The sequence below is a fragment of the Spermophilus citellus genome, assembly GCF_964194105.1.
Source record: "Spermophilus citellus genome assembly, chromosome: X".
Taxonomy (NCBI): domain Eukaryota; kingdom Metazoa; phylum Chordata; class Mammalia; order Rodentia; family Sciuridae; genus Spermophilus; species Spermophilus citellus.
Window position 1 is genome coordinate 39,746,204 of NC_138190.1, and position 20,319 is coordinate 39,766,522.

General features: G+C 41.2%; 1 protein-coding gene across 2 annotated transcripts; it reads left to right on the top strand.

Annotated features, from left to right (window-relative positions):
• The first annotated feature begins 269 nt into the window (after nucleotides 1–269).
• On the top strand, nucleotides 270–19,462 carry CHST7 (carbohydrate sulfotransferase 7). 2 transcript variants are annotated; one of them, XM_081277316.1, is made up of 2 exons: nucleotides 270–1,978; nucleotides 2,562–9,099. In XM_081277316.1, exon 1 carries the CDS (start codon nucleotides 491–493, stop codon nucleotides 1,946–1,948), a length of 1,458 nt encoding a protein of 485 aa, XP_081133442.1. In that variant the 5' UTR covers nucleotides 270–490; the 3' UTR covers nucleotides 1,949–1,978; nucleotides 2,562–9,099. The 2 variants fall into 2 exon arrangements, with proteins under 2 accessions (XP_081133442.1, XP_081133441.1); XM_081277315.1 differs by lacking the exon at nucleotides 2,562–9,099 and adding an exon at nucleotides 18,759–19,462 and having other exon boundaries at nucleotides 271–1,978.
• The last annotated feature ends 857 nt before the right edge of the window (nucleotides 19,463–20,319 follow it).

Sequence of the window (20,319 nt, forward strand, 5' to 3'; positions counted from 1 at the left end):
AGTTCTGCGGGTGGGATCCATGTCCCGTCACTTGTCACTTTCTGTACACACAAGCCCCTCCCTTGACTGCAGTCAATTCCTTAAGACTTGACCTCATTACAGAAGGTTTAGGGAAAGGTCGGGCTTGGCTCAGTGAGCCCCAGCCGGCGTCCCCACCCGGCTGCAGCCCCGCCCAGATCTGGCAGAGCAATGGGCAAACTGTAGGGTAGAAAGGCGGGGAGAAGCTGTGGAGGTTAAAGGCGGGGCGGGCGGTTGCCAAGCCGGCCAATAGGCGGCTCTCCAGAGGCTGTGCTGAGAGGACAGGGGCGCCGTCACTAGCACCACCGCCTCCCAAGTTTCCCCTTGTGGATGTACCGCCTGGCTGCTCTGCTCCTCCCGGTGCACAGAGACGGGGAGAGACCAGAGGAGCGGACTCCGGACGGGATTTCAAAGAAGGTGCGAGAACCTGCTTCTGACCCGCTCTGGAGGTGGGGTTGGGGGTCGCTAAAAGATGAAAGGCCGCCGGCGGCGACGCCGAGAACACTGCAAGTTCGCGCTGCTGTTGGTGCTGTACACGCTGGTGCTGCTGCTCATCCCCTCGGTACTGGACGGCGGTCGCGACCAGGATAAGGGCGTCGGGCACTGCCCCGGCCTGCAGCGCAGCCTGGGAGTATGGAGTCTGGAGGCAGCGGCGGCTGGCGAACGTGAGCAAAGCGCTGAGGCACAATCTGCCGCAGAAGGGGGCGCAGACCAGTTCCCCAAGACCCCAGGCAACCTCAGCTCCGTCGGGGAGACAGTGGCCCAGGAGAAACAACACATCTACGTGCACGCCACCTGGCGAACAGGCTCGTCCTTCCTGGGAGAGCTCTTTAACCAACACCCGGACGTTTTCTACTTGTATGAGCCCATGTGGCATTTGTGGCAGGCTCTCTATCCGGGTGACGCTGAAAGCCTGCAGGGTGCTCTTCGAGACATGCTGCGCTCGCTCTTCCGTTGTGACTTCTCAGTGCTGCAGCTGTATGCACCTCCTGGGGACCCCGCCGCAAGAGCCACGGACACAGCCAATCTCACTACAGCCGCCCTCTTCCGCTGGCGGACCAACAAGGTCATTTGCTCGCCTCCGCTGTGCCCCGGAGCGACCCGAACCCGAGCCGAGGTCGGCCTCGTGGAGGACTCCGCCTGTGAACGCAGCTGCCCACCCGTGGCACTACGCGCCCTGGAGGCCGAGTGCCGCAAGTATCCAGTGGTGGTCATCAAGGACGTGCGTCTGCTGGACCTGGGTGTGCTGGTGCCCCTGTTGCGTGACCCAGGTCTCAACTTGAAAGTGGTGCAACTTTTCCGCGACCCTCGGGCTGTGCACAACTCACGTCTCAAGTCCAGGCAGGGACTGCTGCGCGAGAGCATCCAGGTGTTGCGCACCCGCCAGAAAGGCGACCATTTTCACCGCGTGCTGCTAGCGCACGGCGTGGGCGCTCGTCCGGGGGGTCAGTCCCGCGCGCTGCCCGCCGCGCCGCGTGCAGATTTCTTCCTGACTGGTGCTCTTGAGGTGATCTGCGAGGCCTGGCTGCGCGACCTGCTTTTTGCACGCGGTGCTCCATCCTGGCTAAGGCGGCGCTACCTGAGGCTGCGCTATGAGGACCTGGTTAGGCAGCCTCGCACCCAGTTACGCCGCCTGTTGCGCTTTGCCGGGCTGCGCGCGATAGCCGCGCTTGAGGCTTTTGCGCTCAACATGACTCGGGGAGCGGCTTATGGCACCGATCGGCCCTTCCACCTGTCGGCACGCGATGCTCGTGAGGCAGTGCACGCCTGGCGCGAGCGCCTGAGCCGAGAACAGGTGCGCCAAGTGGAGGCCGCCTGTGCTCCAGCCATGCGTCTGCTGGCCTACCCTAGCAGCGGAGAGGAGGGTGACGCGGAGTCACCCGGGGAAGAGGAAACCCCACTGGAGACTGAGGCTGTCGGGGCTACGTAGCCCCCACCCTCGCCCCCGGAGCGGATCCGGGTAAGGTGGCTCTGGGCAGGGTAGGGTTCTAGAAAGGGTCTTCGGAGAGCCTGCGTCAGGCCTGCAGGAGAGGAGAGGGAAGAGGGCACTAGGAGATGGTGCTATCCTGAATACCATGCTATCAGATCAGGGCCAAAGGGATAGGAAATTTCTGCTTGTAGCATTTAGGAGATTGTATCGGTTCTCCAGCTTATGAGCCACCCACCTTCACAGAGGAGGACCCCGAGTTAAGAGAATGTTTCAGTGTTGCTGAGGCAGAACCCAGTTTTCTGCATTCCCAGTCCACTTTATGAAGTAGGAGGTATCTGAGGTCTGAGGACAGTAGAGAAAGTCTGAAGTAGTGTAATGGAACATGAGGTCGGGAATTAATACCTAGACTATTAGGATTAAGGGAATCCTTTGAGGTGGATGGTTTTGAAGTTATCTCAATGCCAACTTGTCATGTGGGGCAACTTTTTGCCTTGAAATGTTTGTTGGCACAAATAAAGCCAAAAGCCAGTTTTGGTGGACCAGTATTGACTTCATAACCCTACCTAACCCAAATCATTGTTTAATATTTCTTCTCTTTCTCTCTTATGCTCAGGTTCCAGGGCTTTCCTCCTGAGTACCAAGCATGCAAAGCACAGTCCGGCGGGTCTTGCAACAGTTTTTGCAGATTTGTGTGTCTCAGGCCTTGGTATAATGGAATAGAATAAACTGCTTTCTCTTGGCTCATGTGTGCCCCTCCCCCTCCCCATTACCCACTCCCTTCCCAGTCGCTAGTGTTTGCAGGATATTTGGCCATATCCCGTTTGTATCAGGTCACAAAGAATGCCTGGTCAGCTTCCTCTAGTACCGACAAGACTTCAGGACTGTGTTTCCCCCACTCCACCCCATCCGTTTGAGAGATGGGACCTTAGATCGGCAGTAGCAGCTTGTAAAAAGTCATCCCCTCTTTTTTTTGTTCTTTCTCTGTAAAAGTGTATGTCTGAAGATGTTAAAGTGGGCCCTGAATTATCTCAGAATGTGTTCAGTGTTGGGGTCAACATATGGTGTGTAACACTGGGCCGAGGGAAGAATTTATTCTGCACGATATTGATGATGGGAGTCAAGTTAGTGGCATGGGAATGTATTTTCCCAAACTTTGTGTGAATTGGAAGAGTGCCACCTTGTGCACTGTGCAGACTAGAGGAGGAAAAGCAATGCTGGGTGGACGGAAGTGACTAAAGTTTCCATTCATTATTTTATAGTGTAATTCAGTATTCCCCTGGGATGATGCTGGAGCAGGGGCAAAGGTTGAAGATGTTAATGAAGATGGGAGTTTGCTGTTGTTAATAGAGCTAAGGTTATAGAGTGATTTTGGAAAGAGGCTAATCAAGAGGTTTTGCTGGTGAGTTTCTGTAATTGCTAGGAAGTCTGTGTTCTTTCCTGATTTCCAGAGCCAAGGAAGGTAAGGCATAGGGTGACTTGTCACATCTTAACAAAAACATCCTTTCATCTGCTAGGTCTGTATTTACACTTGGAACAAAATGGTCCCTAATCATCCTTCACAGGCCTCAGGGAACTCCTCCCCCAGGCTACTGCTGTGGCATTTTATGGTTTTAAGACATGACAATCTCCCAGAAACTTTCGCTCCCCCACCAACATTTTTACTAACATTTATTGAATGCCAGCTGGGGTGAGGAAATGAAGAAAATGGAGAGCAGGGTAGAGAACATAGATTTTCCCCTCTAAGGAAGTGCAAGTCTTATGCAGGTGACACTAACTATGAGATAAGGTGTCCATGCTGCTGTTTAGAAGGCCAGTGAGGCTTCCTTTTTATGGGGCTGCAGGAACATATGGGTGGGAACTTTAGGCTCTTCCAGGTGTTGGTGACTGAGCCCTTCCTCCAACATTGGGCACTTACTACCAACCAGGGGAAGTGTTAAAAAGGTTGTATTCCTTCCTAGGAAAAGTGTTACAGATCCATTAATGGAGTTTTTAAAAGTTTTTCATACTCTAGGGAAGGGAAGGAAAAAGAAGGGAATGAATTTTTATAAAAAGGGCTGTGTACCCTTCATTGTGTTATGCACTGTACATATATGGTTATTTATAACGGTTTCACAGATGAGGACTCAGAGAAGTAATTTCCGAGAAGTCACACTGGGATAATGTGTGACTTACCCCAGGGTGGAACTTACCCCTGGCAGCAAACCTGGCACCCCACCTGGGCTTATAGGCTAGTTTGGGATGCTAAATACCCTTGACTTTATTACTAATATGTCACAACCGTGAGCAAATAAAATATCCCTGAGCTGCCAACAGCACCTCCACAGAAAAGCTGATGGCTCTATAGCTACCCTCTCCATCAGGCACTTGGTGCAGCAGTGAAGAGAGGCTGCATGTGAGTTAACCCAAGGATCTGCTGGGTGGTCCAGACCTAATAACCAAAATTTAGTAGGGAAGGAATAGATCAACTTTTCTCATAGCTAAGTGAGGACTGAAGCATCCAGAACCAAGTCACCAAGAACCCAAGCTCTTCCCATATTGTACATTTTCTTAGCTTATGTTCTCATTGTAACAAAATAGTAGCCACAGTGCCAAGTATCACATCCTCACCCAAATAACCCAAGGTTTGTAAAGTGCAGAAAGGAAAAAAGCTGGTTATCAGGTGGAGAGGTATTCCCTCATGCAATGCTCATTCATTTAATCTGGTTATAAAAACCTTTCGCAGAACCTCTTATCCTCACCAGCTTCCCTCTTGGCCAGAATTGGATCACATAGTCTGCCCCAGACCAATAATTGGCAAAAGGGAATGAGAGCATTTTGGCTGATTTAGATTAGCAGTCCTCAGCCCTGACTGAAATTACAGTAGCCCCCTCTCCTTATCTTTGGGAGATATGTTGTAAGTCACCCCTCAAAGGATGTTTGAAACCTCCCATAGTGCCAAACCCTATATATTCTATAGTTTTTCTCTACACATACCTATGATAAAGTTTAATTTCTAAATTAGGCACAATGAGAGATAAACAACAATAGTTATTAATAAAATAGAGCAATTACAACAATATATCATAAGTTCTATGAATATAGTCTTTCTCAACTGTCATCAGGCAGGTAGTATATACAGTGTGTGCATGCTGGATGAAGCGATGATTTATGTCTTGGACAGGATTGAGCAGGACTGTGTGACATTTCATTATCAAAACAGCAAACTTACTAATTATTTCCAGGATTTTCTATAATATCTTGGGACTGTGGGCAACAAACCTCAGAAAATAAAGCCATGGTTAAGGGACTTCTTTTTTAAATTTTTTAAAATTGTTGATAGACCTTTATTTTATTTATTTATATGTGATGCTGAGAATCAAACCCAGTGCTTCACACATGCCAGACAGGTGCACTACCGCTGAACCACAACTGCAGCCCAACGGACTTCTTTTTAAAAATTCCAGCACCTGAGCTCCACCCCAGGAAATTTTTTGTTCTCCTTTATGTTTTGTGCTGGGAGTGGAACCCAGGGCCTCACACATGCTAAGCAGGTCTCTTCCACTGAGCTATATTCCCAGTTCAGGAGATTCTAATTTAATTGTTTTTCTGTGAGTTCCCCAGACTGAGACATTGGGATGTTGTCAAAGTTCCCCAGGTGATTCTATTGTACAGCCAAATCTGAAAACCACTGGCTTGATCGGTCAATGATTCATCCCCCTGGGCCCAGCTGCTTGTACTAGAGCAAAATCAGAATGGGGAATCAGACTGTTGCTGAGCGGCAAACTGTCTGCCATGGTGATCTATATAAAAGATCTTGAAGCTGTGAAGTACCCCAGAAATGTGGGGTATTATTTTGAAAAGGTAAATTACACATGGGTCTGTTTATCACCCTTTCATATGCTGTCAAATATGTAGTTGTTTGTAGTTTCTCATCTAAGAGTCCATGATTGTACATACATTGGGCACTACTGTTGTAAACAGACTGATCTTTTATCCTGTCCTTTTCGGCATGTCTGCCTTTGACCTCTATCCTTGGTGGGACCCAAGATTTCATTCCTATAAACATTTTATTTTATTGGTTCTGGAGTTGGAACTTTGCTACGTTAAGTACATGCTATACCACCGAGGCTCCAGCCACAACACCCTACAGGCATTTAGAACACCTTGCTCTTTGTTCTTGACAATATGTGTGTCTCTGTGTGTGTGTGTGTGTGTGTGTGTGTGTGTGTGTGTGTATTGCTTAGGGTCTAGCTTTTGCTGAGGCTGGCTTTGAACTCAAGATCCTCCTGCTTCAACCTCCCAAGCTGCTGGGATTACAAGCATGCACTACTGCACCTGGCTGGGAAGCTTTATTTCTAAGGCAATTATTCAAACAAAAAGAAACGACCAGCCACCACCAAATCCCTAACAATCCATCTGAAAGTTATTGCATTTTAATCAGGGGACCAAGCCACAAACATTCTATGTAAGCATATACATAAATGTCACTGAAAAGACAACCCATGGCTTAAACTCTGTTAAAGAACAAGCATTTTAAAAACATTTTTCCTCAGCTGGGGCTGGGGCTCAGTGGTAGTGCACTTGCCTGGCATGTGTGAGGCACTGGGTTCAATTCTCAGCACCACATATAAATAAATAAAATAGAGGTCTATTAACTACTAAAAAATTTTAGAAAAACATTTTTCCTATATAGAATTTCTCATTCAACAAAATTTGCTGAGACTCTCAGTGGCAAATCAACCTGGGTGCTGTGCTCAAGTTAGAGGGCTGAAAGGATGATGATGGTGGTGATGGTTATGGGGGTGTGTGTACATTGATAGGTATCTGAGTGGCACTGCTGCAGTAGGGTGAGACTAGTTTTCTAAAGCACATCCAAGTCCAAGTCATTTTTGCCCCCTGGGAGCTCCACTGATCCAGACCTTCTTAGAGCTCCTGCATGGGCCCACCTTCCCTGGCAGGATCCCTCAGTTGATGGTGGATTTGGTGCTTAGGAAAAGTTGAAGATTCAAGTCTGGTGAGTGAGGCAGGGGAGGAGGCTGATCCTGCAAAATGAGGAGTGTGTGCAAAGTCATTTCTTGGTTCATATGATATCAGTTTTTTGGGGGGGAGGGTACTGGGGATTGAACTCAGGGTCACTCAGCCACTGAGTGATATTTCCAGCCCTATTTTGTATTTTATTGAGAGACAGGGTCTCACTGAGTTGCTTAGGGCCTCACTGAGTTGCTGAGGCTGACTTTGAACTCATGATCCTCCTGCCTCAGCCTCCTGAGCCACTGGGATTACAGTCGTGGGCCACCTCGCCCAGCTACAATATCAGTTTTTATATTAGGATGCAGGGAGCCAGGCTATAGGGCCAGGATCTCCTAGTTAATACTTGATTAAGTGTAAGAAGAGATTGGAGGCTGAGGTTGTGGCTCTGTGGTGGAGTGCTTGCCTAGCATGCTCAAGACCCTGAGCTCCATTCCCAGAACAGGAAAACAAAAAGAGATTGAAAGACATTTCCAAGGCTTTTTGGTGCTAAGGGGAGGTGACATTTTATTGAGTGCCTATTTTATGCATTGTATTACATGCTTAATACATATGGTTTCAAGCCTCATCTCAGCTCTATGAAGTATGTTGTAACCCCTTTTATGGATAGTGAAGCAAGCTCAGAGAGGTTAGGTAAATTGTCAAGGATAACACACAGCCAGAAGATTAAAATTGGGTGTTCTTTGTTTTTAAATCATTATCTTTAAAATTTGTAGAAACCATGTAAACAGGAGGTAAAAAGAGAGTTCAACAGTGTCAAAGGGTACAAAATATCTGCCAGTCTCATTTCCTAGAAGAAATCACTACATTTCTTGTGATATATTTCTAAAAATGTTTTATGCAAATTCAAGCAAAATATATTACCTTTTAATATATAAGTGGAATTGAACTGTATTTATTGTCCTGTACTTTTTATCACTTAATACTTTAGAAATCTTCCCATGTCATATCCTTTTTAGTGACCATATTATATTTCATCATAGGAATGTACTGTAGCATATTTACCTAGTTCCTAAGTCCATACTGTAGGACATTTAGGTTGTTCCTGTGTTTTGCTATATTTCATTGCATTTTTAGTAAAATCCTTATATTATCTTTGCATACATGTAAGAATACCAGTCAGAAAAACTTCTATAATAGAAGGGTAGCAAAAGGTATACACTTTCTACAACTTGAGGGGTAAAGTTCTTCAAGTTGCACCAAATTTCATTCACATCAGTGGTTTCTTGGAGTGCCTGTTTCCTGGACTTCCAACAAGCTGGTTTTTTTTTTTCACTTTGGCTAGTCTGATGGGTGGGAAATCCTTTCTGCTTGCACCCTGGTTTTCACCGACCCCCACAGTTCACCTCAGATGATGAATGATTGCCTTGTACCTTGGGTTTGTGGTAACTAGGATTCCAAGATGAAATCAATTTCTTAGCCCTTCTGCAGTTCACATGTATTTAGGGAGTGTCATTTTTTATGATATTTTGAAGGACTGATACATTTTGACACAACAATTTTATCATTCCCTTATAAAACCACACTTGCACGCAGCATCAGATTTCAGCCAGGTTTTTGTTCAGATGGCCTTGTTCTGGTACTGTTGGTGTGGATTATTGATCATCTACAATTGACTTTTGACAATTGACTCGTACATCAACCATTTGGGGACACTATCATTGGGGAAATGTGAATGTTTAAAATAAGTTCTAACCCTTCATACATTTTCTCTGTATTCTGGCAAGCCCACTTTGTGGTCTCACGGAGGCAGGGACAGAAGGAAGCAGAAGTGCCCATTTGCAGGGTTTGTCTGAGTCACTGGGGAGTGAATTGAGGGCATCACATGTTGCTAGGCAAGGGCTGTACCACTGAGCTACATCCCTTGTCCCTTGCAGTTTTAGAGGAAGGTTTCAGAGGGTTTTCTAAGAGGTTCTTCTTAGTCTAAGCAGATATTTTTCCCATGAACACAAATATATATAAATAGTTGGGAATGATGTTTTTTTTAAAGAAAAAAAAAAAACATTTACAACAGCTGGTTTTAAATTCTCCAGTATGCCTCTATCTCAGCCTGCTCTCAGCATGAACAGCCCAGAAAAGAATGAAATAAAAGAATCTAAACGTTTGCATCTGACATTCTAGCCCAACAAGGTGACTAATAAATGAATGAAGTGCTCACTCGCTCTCTCAATCCGCACCCCCCCCCCGCCTCTCTCTCCCTCTGTGAGGTCTCCTAGCTTGCCATCCTCTTGCTTCATAGTGGAACTGAAGAAACTTGCTCTGCTGAAAGAAACATTTCTACTCAAGTGGGGTATAGAATATGAACAGTAGAGACTAAGAAACAGCCTTGGCCCAAGTTCAAGAACACTGGGTAGTAAAGAACTGTTTGGGAGCTGAACAGGAAGCTATTTCAATTGGAGAAAAGTTACAGAGCTCAGTGATGTCTTCATGAGAATTGGAATCCTTGAGCTTTGCTTGCCACCCCCCGCCTTTGTCCCCAGGCACCAAGCCAGCAACAGGCCCTGACATTTTCTGCAGCTGGCCTTGTTCATATTAAAGACCATCCTGAATAAATTGGAGCTTCAGTGGATGGTGAATATTTTTAAATCCAGAGGTTAAAAGGCTGTGAAAAAGGACCACCACATTCAACTTCAATGATGACTGTGTTCCAAGCCAGCAGAACCCCCTTCCTTAAAATGGACACAGGCAACAAGGACCTTCCTGTAGAGCCACTTTCCAAAACTAACCAGTTTTTGCTTATGGAATGGAAGCCCTTTCTGTGAAGCATTGCCATAAGGAGGGAGTGTTTAAAGGTCCTGGGAGAGGTAGGGTAGTCTCTGGCTCCTATAAGTAAGGAGCAAGGTCCTGGGTTTGAGCCCCAGCACCACAAAAGGAAAAAAGAAAAAGAAAAGAAAGAAAACTCCCTGTCTGACCTGAAATAAAAACCTGTGGAGGGAATACTTCCAGAGAGTGCTGTTGTTAGATCATTACCCTTCAGTCATAGTATCCCACAGGCTGGAAGCAGAGAAAGTAGTCTCAGTGAAGGTCTGAATCATGTGGTTCTGCCCAGACATAGAACATCACAGAACATTTGTAAGGCTTGGGGAGAACATCTGGGGTGGGGACCATAGATACTTTAGTAAAGATAATAAAGTGAGGAAAGTTCTGAGAAGCCCCAGGAGGGAACTGAAAGCCTAATTGAAGACGTCATTCCAAACAGACAGATAAGGTGAACATTAGGAAAGCATGTCCCAGAGCTTTGAGGTCACTTTTCCCATGACTGAGAGCAGACTGCATCAAAAAGGGCTCTTTACTGCCTCAGAGAGATTGCAGGAACAGTAAGCCACAAATACTAAAGTAAACATATTTTAAAAATAGGACTTAAGACTAGCTCAAGGCTGGTGTATATTAAATATACAGATATTAGAAGCAATAATGGTAGACACTGTCTCTTGTTGTAATAAAGAGTATCATTGACATGGATGTAAAAATGAAAACATTTTTCAGGTTCTGCAAATGATAAAAAAAATTAGACTTCATTGTCTGTTTGTACCCTTCCCCCAACTACTGCTAGGAATTACAATGAGATAGAAATATTAATTACCCTCAAATGATTAGTGCCTTATATGTACATGTATTGAAATATTACACCATATTCCATAAGGATATACAAGTATTACATGTTGAGCAAGACTTTTTTTAAGTTGTAGATGAACACAATACCTTTCTTTAAATTTATTTTTAGGTGGGGCTGAGGATTGAACCTAGTGCCTCATACATGCTAGGCAAGTGCTCTACCACTGAGCCACAACCCCAGCCCTGAGCAAGAATTTTAAAAAGGAGGAGATAGAAATGTTAGCTCCCCTGATTTGACCAGTATATACTGTATACTTGCGTCAAATTATCACAGAATACCCAAAAAATATGTACATGTAAAACAGTAGTTAATAATAGATAACTTTACAAAAAGGCGATGGTTGATGGAATATAAACACCACCCCAAAGAATAACAAAATATATGGCACTAAAAAATGCCTTTTAAATAGTCTTATTTTTCAGTAGTCAAAAAGGAAGAAAAATTGTTTTAAGTTCAGGAAAAATCTGTGTCTTTATACTAGGTGTAGCAATCTCTAGCAATCCTACAAGCTAGGGAGATGACCCATTTACAGGATCCAGTATCTTGCTCCCTCACAAATCTGCTCTTGGCCATGAGGCCATTTTGCTACATTAGACCCTGGGCAGGAAAGGATAGAAAGGGTTGAATAACCAGAATGCCTTTCTTTGCAGAAAGATACTGGAAGTGATTGCTACACTTTGGCTAAACCACAGACTCTCTTCTCTGACTAGCCATTCTAATCTGGGAATGTTAAAGCTGGTGGACAGAGGGGAAGTCCTCATGGGCAGCCCCAGTGACTACCTTCCAGCACTCATTTGACCTCCAGACCCTGTGGGGACCAAATTGCTGCCTGAATTGCAGGTCGAAATTCCAGTCACTTCCAGTCCCATGTCCTCTCAAATCCTCCCACCCCCACATGGTGGATGGTGAACATCTGCAGGTGGCCCATCTGAATATACATTATAAAATACTGACTCAGTTCCTTTATTGGAGTTTACTCATAAAAGCGATCATATATGCCAACTCATACTATATCTCAGAGCAGCTCAATGAAAGGAAAAAACAAAAGTCAACTAGGCAAGCTCAGCTCTTTCCCAGTTTTATTTTTATTTTTTTCAACTGATACATAAAAACATAAAATCATACATAATTAATGCCCAGTTTTATTAATACTGGTGTGGTATGCATTCATCTGTTATCAAGTGAGTGCAAAACTTTGGGAAAATTTTGTTTGGTGGGTATCATAAAATAAGATGCATGTTAGTATTTTAACCTATTGGGGAAATATAATGGTCATTTAATTTTTGGCACTGATAGACTGTGGAGCTTGAATGACTCATGTGGATTGAGGCTTTACTCTGAATTTTTCCCACGATGAGTGGGGATGACTGGAGCGTTAAATCTCCTTAGCCATCCTCTAAGGCTGCCCAGGTCTCCACAAGTGGCTTCTGTTAGTTTCATCCCATATTTCCCAGGTATGTATTTTGTCTGTTTTTTGTCTTGCTTTATTTTGACCTGAGAGTTGTTTCAAATTCAATAGGACTGAAGCTATTATTGACAAATGCAAATATAACTGGCATCCCTCCCACTGCCACTTATTTTTTTTTCAGGCTGAAAATCTGGAAATTATAATATTTCTGCCATTTAAAGTAGATTCCCTGGCTGTTTGGGGACAAAGTTCTTCATTAGCAAACTGTTTCCTCTTGCATTTTGTTTCAAAGTCACATTGAAGGAATGCTTGCACTTCAACATTGCTGGTATTTCAAGGATTATTTTACCATTACTCTTAAGCAGCTCCCTCCACCAATACCACATTTGGTGGATTAACTTTGGGTAGAGTGAATTTTCTATTTTATTCTCTTTCAAAAAGGTTTTAACCATCTAGTTTCTTTCCCTTTCCATATAAATTTTAGAATTAGCTTCTCTGTATCTATAATAAACACTGAGGGCACTGGATAGGAATTTTGTTAAACCTATAGATCCATGTGGGAATTGAAATTGTTATTATGCTGTTTTCCAATCCATGAATGAAATGACTATTGATTAAGATTTTGTTTGACTTTTTTCACTGGTATTTTACAGTTTTCAGCATATTAGTCCTTTACCTGTTCCATTAGATTTATACCTAGGAATTTCATTTTTTTCAGTTATTGTAAATTGTATGAATTTTAAAATTTGGGTTTCAATGTGTTCACTTGTAGTATGTATAAATAAAAATGATTTTAAAATATTGATCTTATATCCTGAAAATTTGCTGAGCTCACTTGTTAGTTGTAGGAAAGTTTTGTTACATTCCTTAAGTTTTCTATACATAACAATCATATCATCTGCTAAATAGGGACAATTTTACTTCTTCCTTTCTAATTCCTTGTCTTAGTGCATGGGCTAGAACTTTCAATACTATGTGAAGTAAAAGTGGAGAGATTAAACATCTTTTCCTTGTTCCTGATCTTAGGGGGAAAGCATTCAGTCTCTCAGCATAAAGAATGAGGCCAGATGTAGGTTTATGTAAATGTCCTTTATCAAGTTGAGGAATTTCCCTTTTATTCCTATTTGCTTTGAATTTTTTGATCTTGAAAAGATGTTAAATTTTGTCAAATGCTTTATCTGCATCAACTCATGTGACCATGCAATTGTATTAGCCTGTTAATGCGGTGGATTACATGGATTAATTATTGAACATTGAACCAGCCTTGTATCCTGAAATAAACTATTTGCTCATGATATCTAAATCTTCTTATATCTTGTTGAATTTGATTTGCTTATATTTTGTTAAAGATTTTTGGCATCTACTTTCATAAGAGTTGTTGGTCAGACATTTTCTTTTTTTGTATTTTGTCTTGTTTTGGTATCAGGATAATACTGGCCTCATAATTTTATGGAACCGATTGTGCAAAATCAATATTAATTCTGTTTTAAACATTTGGTAGACTTTTCCATCAAAATTATCTAGGCCCAGAGATTTCTTTTGGGGGAGTCATTTAATTACTTATTCCATGTTTTAGTAGCTATAGGATTTTTAAATCATCTATTTCTTATTGGGTGACTTATAGTAGTTTGTTTTTGAGGAATTAGTCAATTTCATCTAAGTTGTCAAATTTTGGGTGCAGAGTTGTTCTTAGTTTAGTCTTTTTCTAAATCCTTTTAATGTCTTTGAGGTCTGTAGTGATATTTCCCTATTTCATTGCTAATATTGGTAATGTGTGTCTTCTTTCTTTATTTGGTCAGGCTTGATATAAGTTTATCAATTTTTTAATCTGTTCAAAGTACCAGAATTTTGTTTTTTATTTTCTGTTTTCAATTTCTTCTCATAATTATGATCTCACTTCCAATTTGTTTTTTAAAATCTACTTCTAGTTTGGGGTAGTTGCTGAGATAGTTGATTTGATACTTTTTCTAATGAAAGCATTTAGTGTTATAATTTTCCCTATCAGCCTCACTAACTTTATACACTGCATTTTCATTTTCATTCAGTATATTAACTTCCCTTGAATTACTTATAAGTGTGTTCTTCAGTTTCCAAGTGTCTGAAGAATTTCTTGCTATCTTTCTGCTATTCTAGTTTCATCTCATTATAGTTAGAGAATACATTCTATTATTATTTCAGCTCTTTTAAAGTTGTTCAGGTTTGATTTTTGAAACAGGATATGGTCTATGTTATGAATGCCCCATATACACAGAAAAAGAAGATACATTCTACTGTTAATAGAGGAAATGTTTAATAAATGTCACATGAATCCTGTTGATTGATGGCATTTTTCAGTACTTTCATATCCTTGTTGATTTTCTGTCTAGTGATTCTATCAATTATTGAGATGGGGTATTAAATTTTTCAACTACAAATGTGGACTTGTGTATTTCTCTTTTCAGTTCTTTAAGTTTTTGCTCTGGGAAATTTGAAACTCTGTTGTTTGGTGCATACACATTTAGGATTGCTATGTAGTGTTGGTGGATTAACCCCTTTACCATTATGTAATGTCCTTTGTCCCTGGTAATTTTCTTTGTCCTGAAATCGATTTTTTCTGATATTAATATAACTACTCTTCCTTTCTTTTGATTAATGTTTGTTTGATATATCCTTTTACTTTCAACCTACCTATACCATTATATTTAAAATGAATTTCTTATTGACAGCATATGATTAGGTCATGTTTTTAAATACATTCTGGGGTTGAGGGTGTAGTTCAGTAGTAGAAAGCTTGCCTAGCACTTGGTAGGCTTGGGGTTTGATTCCCAGCACTGCAGAAAGAAATATCCAAACTGACAAACTGTTTTAAACAATTTATGATTATTGATATTGTAGAGCTTAAAAATTCTGCCATTTAAAAATGTTTTGTTCCTCATTTTTGTTCCTGTTTCCCTTTTCCTGCCTTCCTGTGTTACATAAACTTTTTTTAATATAATTTCATTTTGATCTATCTGTAGTGTTTTTTAGTGTATCTCTTTGTATGTTATTTTAGTGGTTCCTTTGGATTATACATATGTAACTTATCACAGTCTACTTATGTCAACTTTTTACTGCCTCCAGTGAAGTATAAAAAACCAATCTCCACTGAAGTTCCTTTATCTTTCCCCTCCTATAATTTTAAAAATATTTTTTCTACATATATTGAGAACCTAAATACAATGTTGTAATGTTTGCCTTAACTATCAGTTTTAAAATTTCAAGAGAATAGTCTATTAAGTTATTCACTCTTTCTGTTGTTCTTCATATATGATGATTATGATGATTCAATTTACCTCCTTTATCATTTATTTTCTCCTACTTCCTTTAGTAGTTCTTTTTTTTTAAACTGGATTGAACTCAGGGGCACTTGACCACTGGGCCACATCCCCAGCCCTATTTTGTATTTTATTTAGATACAGGGTCTCACCCAGTTGCTTAGTGCCTTGAAGTTGCTGAGGCTGGCTTTGAACTTGTGATCCTCCTGTCTCAGCCTCTCAAGCTGCTGGGATTATAGGTGTGTGCCATGGCACCCAGCCCTTTAACAGTTCTTATGTAGCACTTGTATTTTCAACAAATTCTCTTAGTTTTCCTTCATTTGTGAATGTTTTTATTTCATCTTAATTCCTGAAGGATATTTTCATGGGATATAGAAATCTGGTTTGATGGTTATTTTCTTTCACTGTTTAAAAACTGTGCCACTTCCTCTGAACTGCCAGGTTTTGGGATATGAAATCCACTGGCATTCAAATTGTTGCCATAAATAATGTGTCATTTCTCTCTAGTTGTGGTTGAGATTTTTTTCTTGGACTGTTTTTCTGATGTTTGTTTATGTTGCCTTGGAGTAGATTGCTTTGGGTTTTTCCTGTTTGGGGTTCTCATAGCTTATTGAATCTGGAAGTTTATGTCTTTTATCATCTTTGGGAAATTTTCAACCATATTTATTTAAGTATTTTTTCAACTCCAATCTCTTTCTAGAACTTTTAACATAAATAGTAAATCCATTACTGTGATACCATCAGCCCTTGGGACTCTGTTTATCGTTTTTCATTCTATCTTCTGATGTTCAGATTGGGTAATTTCTGTTGTTCTGTTTTCAGATTCAATACTTCTTTACTCTGCCATCTGTTTTGCTATTGAGTCCATTTAGTAAGGCTTTCAAATTTTGGTTGTTGTAATTTATAATTCTAAAATTTCTATTTGGTTCTTTCAAAAACATATCTATTTGGTAAAAATATAATTTTCTTTTGTTTCAAGTGTGTTTGTAATTGCTAGTTTAAGCATTTTTTTTTAAATTTTTTTTAAAGAGAGAGTGAGAGAGGAGAGAGAGTGAGAGAGAATTTTTTTTTAATATTTATTTTTTAGTTCTCGGCGGACACAACATCTTTGTTGGTATGTGGTGCTGAGGATCGAACCCGGGCCGCACGCATGCCAGGCGAGCGCGCTACCGCTTGAGCCACATCCCCAGCCCTAGTTTAAGCATTTTAATGATATTTGTTTAAAACTTTTTTGGATCATTTCAATACCAGTGTCACCTCAGTGTTAGTATCTACCAGTCACATTTTCTTTTCTTATTCAAGTTGAAATTTTCCTGGTTCTTAGTTTGACAAGTACTCTTTTCATTGTATCTTGGACATTGGGATATTACCTTATGCATCTCTGAATCTTATTTAAATCTTCTACTTTAGCAAAATTCCACAGACGGCACACTTGTGGAGGAAGGGGTGTACCACCTAGTTACTTCCAGGTCAGGGCAGCAGTCCAAAAGTTGTGGCTTTCCATTAGGCCCACCAGGCCTCTGCTAACAGGAGGTAGTGTTTTTTCCTGTGGTGCTTGGTTTTTGTCTTTGTAAGCTAACCTTTTCCTGTCCTTTGGCTACAGATAACAAGCTTTTCTAGGGGCTTCTGCTGTGTGTGTGTGTGTGTGTGTGTGTGTGTGTGTGTGTGTGTGTTGGGCATTGATTCCAGGGGCACTTTACCATTGAGCTACATCCCAAGTCCTTTTTTAAAATTTTAATTCTTGCTAAAGTTGGTCTTGAACTTGTGATTCTCTTGCCTTAACTTCCTGAGTTGCTGGGTATGCACCATGGCACCTGACATTTAGTAGCTTCTTTCTTGTCTGAACTGGAAAAAACTTGTCCATTTCTGGCTTGCTGGCTTTGTTAGCACCCACTCCAGGATATAAAGGAGGCAAAAAGAAAATCCAGGGAACTCATATTAAGTTGTTCCTCAATTACCAAGGTTCCTAATCAGTCTGCATTTATCTCTCAACCCTCTAGTCTTCTTTGTCATATTTTGAGTTTTTAAAAAATATTTATTTTTTAGAAGTAGTTGGACACAATACCTTTATTTATGTGTTTATTTATTTATTTTTATGTGATGCTGACGATCAAACCCTGGGCCTCACATGTGCTAGGCAAGCGCTCCACTGCTGAGCCACAACCCCAGCCCATATTTTGAGTTTTTAGTTGCACTTTGTAGGAGGAATAAGGAAAAGTGCTCTGCCCCACCTTGTCTTGAACCAGAAAGCAGCCCACCTGAACATTGGTTTTTATTAAACTAATTTATACCAAATAAACTTGACATGATGGCTCTTTATGTAAGTTATCTGTACTATGAGAATATTTACGATCCATAGAAAGGCCTCATGGTGTTTATGGAATTAGTTTTTCCTTAAGGCTTAGTCTTTATTGCATGCTTTGAATAATCTTGAAAGTATTTTTTTCCAAACTTTGCATCATTAGAAGCTGATGAGCAGTTTAACCATATTAGAAAATGTCAAATTGGATACACATCCAGGATCAAAGGATCTAAAAAAATCAAGAATCTGGTGGCAGAAGTAGCACAAACATATCCAGAGTTAGCCCACACTCCACTGCTCACAGTGACACGAGCAGTATGTTTAAATGAAAGAAAGTCCAGGTGCCATGAAGGTTGAAGTTTGGGAATGTTGCCAAATGCAGCTTCAATTTTATAGAACAGCTGACTGTTGTTGGTGTGATTTATTTTGCCCACATGGTGCTGGGGTTGTAGCTCAGTAGTAAAGCACACATACTCAAGGCCCTGGGTTCAGAACCTAGTTTTTTTTAATATTTATTTTTTTAGTTGTAGTTGAACACAATCTATTTATTTTATGTGGTGCTAAGGATCGAACCCAGGGCCTCACACATGCTAGGCAAGCACTTTACAGCTGAACTACAACCCCAGCTCCCAGACCTAGTTGTTTTTTTTTTTTTTTTTGGATTATGCTCAGGCTGGGGCTATGGCTCAGTGGTAGAGTGCTTGCCTAGCATGTGTGAGGCACTGGGTTTGAGCTGCAGCACCACATAAAATAAATAAGCAAAATAAAGGTATATTTTGTACATATGAACTGGTACACAAGTGAAGAATGGTTGGATACATGTTTGATACCTAAGCATAAATCTTCAATCCCAGCTTCTCCTCCTCTTCTACCTAACAGGTCCTGGAAAGTTCTATTCTTCTCAATAGGCAGCCCACAACAGAAGCTGCATAAAGCACAGCCAAACTGACAGAGGAGCTCTATCATCTTTGTCTTCACCCTCACCGAACACCTTTTAGGTCACATTTTCTCCTGGCCTGTCTTCACAAACCAGAAAAGATACTGACTTGGTATGGGTTTCCAGTACTGGAAAATCTAGCTTAAATAAGGAAAATCAAAGTTCACATCATCAGCGTTCAAAAGAGTTTCTGTCTGTGGATTTCTGGGTTCTGAAGTTCAAATGTCCTTTGTTCCTTCTCTTCCAGGTCAGTCACCATGAACCGGGCCACTCAGCATGCTGTCCCAGCACAGGAGTAGCAGCACTGTGAAGGCAATCTATCACACTGTCAGAGACTGGGACTTTGCTTGGTACCAACTGCTGTGCAATTCTGCTGGGCAGGAATATCACAAGCTGTTAAATATCGATGGACACACTGGTTGAGATGAAGTTTCCAGGGAGGAAGTGACAGTGCAATGTGGATATTTATGGCCATAAAATAAGAAGAGCTTTAGTTCCCAGGCTGAACCTGCTTTTGCTGGAGCCATTTCAACAAAACATCACAACAAAGAAGAGATGTGATTTAGTTACATTGCACATCAGCAAATGTCTGGACAAAAACATCAATGTGAATAAGGGCCAAGTGCAGTCCTGTCTGTCTTGATTAAATTACTTGATATTAAATAAAAGGTCTGGGTGGTATTGTTTTAAACCTGACTCATCCAGCTCTCCTTCAAATAGCCCCCTCCCCTGGGACCAATTATTAAAAAGTAATTTTGCTCCCTGGGGTGGGAGATCTCTAATGAATTTAAACCTAAGTTTTGCTTTTAAATTGTTCTAGCTGATGTTATTGTGATTTTTTTATGCAATTAAATGACTTTAGAGTCATGCTAAAGACAGGATTTATTGTGTTTTGTTACAAGCATATTTTAGGATATAGTTAAAGTACATGGTTCATGTAAAGGTAGTCTACAAGCAAAGGAATATGAAGACTATGAAGGAAAACCTATATTGGGTTCAAGAATTTGAGCAATTATTCAACAAGAACCTATGGGTTAAGCTGCAATGTTGACTTTATTCCTCTCAGTCTTACAACGTGATGTTGCCCATACCTGGTCATGCCTTCTTTGGGTTCTGTACTCAAAGCCTGTCAGACTCTTGGAAGGCCCTCCTCTTACAGAAAAGTCACAGGCAAAGGCCAAGTTTGAAGTAATTCTTTTAACTCTAAGGCACATTTAAAAAATCTTAAAAATCTGTTGCCACGATTTTTATACTCTTTTAAAACTGAATTTCTTCAAGCATCTAAATCAGGGGCTGTGCAAGAACTTTCTTGGGAAAGGGCCACATAGTAATTAGCTTAGGCATTATGGGCTGTACAAACTCTGTCACAACTCCTCAGCTCTGCCTCAGCAGCATGAAAACTGCCACAGACGGTATGCAAATGAATGAGTGTAGTAGATGCCAATAAAACTTTATTTACAAAAACAGGCAGTGGGCTGGATTTGGTTCAGAAGCTGACTTTAGTTTGCCAACCCTAGTCTAAATGAATTCCCTTGGAGAGGAATAGCTTCCACCCAGAAAAGAACTTTTCTATGAGGGAAAGAAACAGACTAGAAATAGGGTCATACTACATTCTTCTACTAGTGGATGACACTTTAAAAATACAAAATAAGAACAGCTCAGCCAGTTAATCTTTTTATTTTGAGTTTCGTAAAAAAAAAAAAAAAAAGCTTTGAGAAAATGTGTTAAATATCAGTAAAGGGCAGGAAAACACATGGCTAGCTTTACAACAGCAATCTACACATCTACACAAAGGCAAACATTAAGTA

Excerpts from the sequence above, each read along its gene's own strand:
- CHST7 (XM_081277316.1), top strand. The coding sequence starts at position 491 with ATGAAAGGCCGCCGGCGGCGACGCCGAGAACACTGCAAGTTCGCGCTG.